At 41.8% G+C, this 6,486-nt stretch overlaps 1 protein-coding gene across 1 annotated transcript; it reads right to left on the bottom strand.

The window, feature by feature from the left end:
• Nucleotides 1-650: 650 nt before the first annotated feature.
• On the bottom strand, nt 651-5,988 carry RGS4 (regulator of G protein signaling 4). Its single transcript, XM_065875911.1, is given in 8 exon segments — nt 651-890; nt 1,297-1,463; nt 2,004-2,065; nt 2,379-2,483; nt 5,399-5,462; nt 5,465-5,648; nt 5,651-5,673; nt 5,931-5,988. Coding segments are annotated over 8 exon segments (903 nt in total).
• Between the last annotated feature and the right edge of the window lie 498 nt (nt 5,989-6,486).

Here is a 6,486-nt window from a genome sequence, read left to right as displayed (position 1 = left end):
GGGCAGCTGGTTTAGTTTGCCCTGTTCAGTTGCAGAGTGAAAGACTGGGGATCAGAACACGCATGTATGTATGTACACACACTCTAGTTATGAGCACCTAGGGTCTTTCCTGCCATTCTTGCAAAAATATATATGTATGTATATATACATACATATATACAGAATGTGTGTATGTACATATGTACATGTGTATATATATACACAGACGCACACACATGCACACACATATGTACATAAAATAGATCAACCTCATCTAAACATCTCGAGTTTGGAGAAAGTGCTGGTTAACAGAACACATGTGCCTGTGGATGTCACATGAAGTGTCCCAACCACCAACCAACCAACCTGAGGTCACACTGTTGGCAGGAGAGAAAATCCAGACCCACAAGGCCATTATTTGGATACTTGCTCACATGGCACCCTAAAAGAAATTTGGGAAAATTGGACTGGAATGAGGTCCTGCCCTGATGAACACCAGAACACCAAAACAAAATCTAGTTTTTGTATGGGAGTGACTCACACATAGCCAGCAGCATGAACACTAGGCTACAATGTGAAGAAAGCACTGATGCTTAATACAGATCAATATTTGGCCTCAGGTTTTCCAGGCACAGAGTCTTGGCATTTCAGCCTCCACCACTGAGCAAGAATTAGGCACACTGGGGCACCAGGGAAGGACAGTCTGTAGAACTTTTGGCTCCTTTCTGCTTCTCTGACCCACAGCTGGAAAGGTTGGCCAAATCAAGATAGAATCGGGACTTGAGGAAGCGGCGGTATGAATCCTTTTCCATCAGGTTGAAAATCTTCTTCTGAGCCTCATCAAAGCAGGTTATCGTAGGCTCCAGCATGTTACGACTTGTCTCCTCCCTGGTGCAAGAGTCCAGGTTTACCTAAGGGGCAGAGTCCAAGGCTTCATTAGACATTTTACCCCATAAGGATGGGAGGCTGCATGCTTTGTACTGTGTGCACTCTCTATACCCCAGAAGTGAGAAAAAGGACATTCAGCTCGACCCTGGCACATGTGAGAGAACATAAAATGTTCAACTGCTTCAGGGTGGGTAGGGCAATAACTTCAATGATTTCTCACAAACTTGGGATATTCCTCCAAAGAAATTCATGACGGGAGATCATCTGGATGAAAGAGCTTTTTACTTAACTTATTTATTTGGGGCTGTCAAGATTGTAATAACCTGCTTCACTGTTGTACCTTTAACTCACATCATCTAAGGATCCATGCCATTGAATGTCTAGAAAATTTCACTAGGATGCAGACAGTTCTTTGCCACGCAGACCTACCTCTTTGGTTGCCTGGACTGAGATGAATTCATTATAGATCTTTTTGGCCTTGGGACTTAGTTTAGAGGGTGATTTGATTTTCTTGTACTCTTCACAGCTGATCCAGAAGTCAATGTTCTCCTCACTGTATTCAGACTTCAAGAAAGCTTTGAAAGCGGCCAGTCCACCTGTGCCAGAGGAGAAAGAACCACTGTTGTCATCACAGTGACTGCCCTCGTGGGCACTGTATTGCAGATAAAGCTGGGGTGCTCGAGGGAACAAGGCATCCCTTCAAACAGTGCCCTATTTCCTCCTTTTGGGAGGTCACTGGAGGTCAGATGTTTGAAGTCTCTTTCAAGAAAGCATTATGTTTCTGAAATGCCTATGCTGCCCTCAATTGCCAAAGTGAGTTTGGGAAAGAGAAACTGAGGTCGATTCTGCAAGAAATCTCAATATTTGGGGGTTTTCCTCTACCCATTTTCTATGTGATGAAAGAGATGGTGGTTTTCCACATGGATTGTGTATGAGCTTTCTATTGTATATCACAAAGCTCTAGGATATGGTAAAATTTTAAGCAGGCTGATTTTCTTGAGTCTGAAATGCAGAAGAAATCCAAGGCTTTCCGTAATTCCTATGAGATCAGGCATAATATGAGATAACTTGTCTATCCAGTGTGCTTTATCTTCATCCCAGGGAGTGGAGGTTGGGGGAGAAGCTGTCATACTTACATTCATGACTAATCAGGTTTTCCAGTGATTCAGCCCACTTTTTGACTTCCTCTTGGCTCACCCTAGAGACATTACAGAGAAAGAATAACCTGAATGCTAGGATACAAAATGGGGGCAAAACATTTAAGATCCTGAATAAATAAAACCCAGAGATTTTATTTTCCATCATTACGCTGAGACCTGTCATTGCACAGGGCCGTCTTTCCACTAGATGTATGGAGATTTCAAATGCAAACGTGATCTCCATGGAAATGGAGGCCTTCATGATCCAAATCTAGGTTAACTAGGGACATGACTTCCTCTTCTCCTTACAGAACACCTCTGTCATCAGATAGTTAATACGCAGTGGCTCTTTGCCAAGGCCTTTTCTCTTACCTCTGACAAATCACCACTTTGTCCCTCTTGCTGTGGGAAGAATTATGTTCACAGGAATCAGACTTCTGCAGCAAGAAACCGAGCCGATGTTTCATATCTTTTGCACTGCACAGACGAGGGGGAAAAAAAAAAAAAAAGAATAATGACACACAGCTCTCTTTAGAAGATACCCTAATGGTACAGTTCAAAGGGCTCATCACTAGTAAAGGGGCAGGGGTAACTTATTTAGGATATAGGAGTTGAAGCTGGCAAGAACTCTCAGGAAAATGAGATTCTGCTTCTGCTTCTGCCTATGACTTACTGCAAAACCTGGAGCACAGCCTCCTTCATCAGTAACTGGAATCCTGACCCTTCAGTCTACCTGCGGAGCCTCTTCTGTAAACCTGTCATTTTGACCAAAGGAACACTTAGGTATCTTCAGCAGAAACACATTCAAAACTTGACTATTCTCTGAGTAAGTTTTAGATATTGGAGAGCAAGCAGTGAACGGTGAAATATAGCACTTGCTTGTTGTGCGCCACCTTCTGGAGGGTAGTTGCTACTTCCATCTGCCTCACTGCTAGCAGAGCAATGGAGAAGAACCTGAGGAAGTACGGGTTTGTTCAATTCCAGCCTGGATGTGGTGAGCAAGTCACATTATGGAGGTGTGCAGCTCCAGCAGAGAGGAGTGGAAAATGAGGGGGTAAACACAAATGTTCATGCTGAAACCTGAGCTCCTGCAGGTTTGCTTCTAAGGAAAGCAAGCTTTCCTGCTATTGCTACTACTTTCCTTTTTAACATCTACACTCTAAGGATATTTACACTATAAAGCACATTTGAGGCTTAAAAACAATAATAAGGAGAAGCAAGCAAGAGTCATCACTGAAGCTCCTGATTGTTTAATTGGAGCAGAGCTTCCAGCTTATGGTCACTGTTTAATAGGTCGCTAGGGTACGGCAGGGCATGTGACTCATTCAAAAAGGAGGACCTTTTAATAAGCTTTGAGCTCAACCTCCTCACTTTTTGTTATTTATTCTTTTGCTTGGATCTCTTTTCTTATAAAAGCTGAGATACAGTTTTAAAGGAGAAATGTTGTTTTGAAGGAAATGAAAGACTAAATGAATGACGAGTTGTTCCTGTTTAGAGGGAGGAAAATGAAGCCACAAGGATAAAAGGACATTTTAGGATGGCTACTGATATAATAATGCCTTATCTATGTGCATTTCTCCAGAAAGTTTAAAATCCATTATATTATCTTCTTTCCCTCACCAGACTGTTCTCCCTCCTCTGTTTCCCCAAGTGGTCACGGGATACAAAATCTTCCTTAGTGATAGCAAGATCTAATCATGAAGCCTGCAGTGATTCTAAGGTGATAATGTAAGTATATTGTGATTGGGTCAAAATAGAAATCATCTCATGTTTCCATATGCCAGGTCCAGCTGCGATCTGACAGTTATTGACCAACGCAGAATCTTTTCGTGAAGACTTGAAAGTACTCTTAGCAAGTACATTACACTTGTCCTAATAACACAATAGAACCATAGAAATAAAAACCAAGATGACTCCACTGACCTCTGAAGTAAGAAACCTGGATTTGATCTGCACTCTGCCACCCACCACCTACGTGACCTTGAGCATTTCACGTTCCCTCTGGAGCCTCAGGCACCAACGTGAGAATGACGGTGCTGGACAAGATGATTCACAGTTCACCAGTGAGGAAAGGGAAGAGCAGTTGACCCTGCTGATATAGAGTTTACCTCCCCAGGTTAGCTTCTTAGCTCCTGGAAGGCAAAGCTCTAGAGTAATTACTCACCTGTCTCCTAAAATATTTACCAGAGCATAACCTTCTCCTGACACTCCTGTATTTTGTATGATTAATTTTCTAGATGAGTTAACTGAAGCTTGGATTGATTCGCTCTATTCAGTTCAGGAAATTAATGGTGGAGGTCAGGGCCACTGTTTTCATAAGTACTGTCTGCCAGACCCTCCTGATTCATTTTAAAGTAGCCATGAAAGAATGAAAAAAAAAAGAGATTATTTTTTCATACTCCTGAATGACAGGAGGTAAACTCCTTAGGATTATACAAAAGACTGTGCCTTCTGAGATAATTCTGAATTGAAATTTAAGGTGACTTCACCTGCAAATTTAAGGTTTGCACAGGAACAAGAGAGGGGGTGGTACATGTACAAATTGACTTTTTACTTTATAAGATTAAGTAATGTAATATGCACTAGTTTTGTAGTTTTTCAGCTAACTAATATATGAGCATTCTATGAAAGCATTTATTTATATCTTTTTTAAAACGGGAAAGACATATGAGTAGCTGCATATCTTTAAGGTTTTTTTTTTTTTAATCAAGAGACAGTACTTTGACAAAACAATGCCTTTAAGATGAGATCTTCCACAGAGCCCTTAGCTGATTTGTTATGATCAATACTTCTCAACCACCAATCACATATGGCATTTCGAGAACTAGAGGTAGGGGCAGAGAGATAAGGGAGACCTAGTTTTGAAACTCTTATTTTATTGTAGCATTTGCTTATAAGGACACAGAGTGAAAGATACTGCAGCATCACACAGACAGCATAGTGCCTTTCTGGTGATGTAGCCAAACTTCATTCTGAGGTATCCTCCCCAAAAATGAGATCTAGTATACAATAAGAAAGCCCAGACCCATGATTCTACGTACCTCAGTGATATTCAAATAGCAGTAACATAGGTAGAGACATTACAGACCACTGTATACAGTCCAAAAACCTCATATCACTTCTTAATTAGAACTAGCTTGGTCAGAGGGTCAGAACAGTCCTCAAGACCAAGGTCATAGAAAGCAACATATGGGATGCCAAAATTTGGAGTGAACACTTCCCAAGTCACAATTTCTAGCTAGTCTTGAAGGAAAGCTAGGAGGCTGATGCTCTCCTCACCACATTGTTTCTAATTCCAAAGAACCAGGTTAGTAAGTAGGATATGCAAATAACTTAAAAAGTCTATCTGAAAGTTTAACACTATCTGGTTTAGTGGCTGAAAATAATCTTACCTCCTCAAGCAAGAAGCCGGCAGACCTGCAAGTCCTTTGCACATCTTGTGTAGTGTGGGATTCACGTTAGGAAAGAAATGCAGCAGGAAGAGCTGTGGCTTCTGTTCTGAGCACACTTTGCCTTTTCTCCGGTAAAGATACTGTCAGAATCCTCTGAGCTTCTCCCTCCCAAGCCTGTAGGGGTCTCATTTATAGCCCAGCCAAGACCGTCCAGCCAATCAGATGGCAGCTCTGTAATACTATCTCCTCTCAGCCTCCTTCTGCCTCTCCAGCCTCTGGAAGAGATAAGGAAGAAAGGGCTGACGCAACAATGCAAAGTGAACAGGCAGAAAAATCCTCCTGCAAAGTAGACATACAGAAAATATAAACTTGCTCAGTGCTCTACGGATGTCTGAGGTTCTGAATGTCCAGAAAAGGAAAAGATAGGTTTACAATGCTACAAAACATGGGGTTTATTCATTGTCTGTAAAAACAATGTCAAGGGAACTTGCCTCCTGGAGGGAAAGGGGCTAGCAGGAGTTCATGGGCTTACTTTGGGGCTGACTCTCAATGCACTTCCTCCTTTGGATTAGAAATATTATTTCATACATGGTCTAAAATCTGATCCTCACTGTTTCCAAAAGGGAGTGGGCAGGATCCATCGTTTCCAGGCAGGGATTTGCAGAAGTTGCTTTCTCTGTTGCCACGTTCACACAGGGATGTGCGGGAAGAATAGCTGGAAGACAGACAGTTATACATCTGGCAGCACAGAAAACTAGCTGAGGGAAAATAGATTAGCTACATCTGTAATCAGCCTAACTGTGGAATACTTTTCTAGAACTCTTATTAAGAACAGGACTCATCCAAGCATTGCCAATCTCTTTGGTACATGCCTGCCTCCAGCAAAATGCTTCAAAACAGCAGCCGGAAGACAAGAGGAGGGAACAAATGAACAAATATAGACTCCTGTTCTTATCTGTAAGTGGATTTATATCTTACTATGTCTTATGCAATTCTAGGTATCCAAACTAGTATTTCAAAATATTGAGAAACAGTGAGACAGGGAGAGAAGAAACATAGGTAGTTTGCTTTGCATGTTACCAGGGTCA

This window comes from Phocoena phocoena, chromosome 1, assembly GCF_963924675.1.
Source record: "Phocoena phocoena chromosome 1, mPhoPho1.1, whole genome shotgun sequence".
Taxonomy (NCBI): domain Eukaryota; kingdom Metazoa; phylum Chordata; class Mammalia; order Artiodactyla; family Phocoenidae; genus Phocoena; species Phocoena phocoena.
Note: the sequence above shows the minus strand (reverse complement) of the source record. Positions and strands in the feature narration are given on the sequence as shown.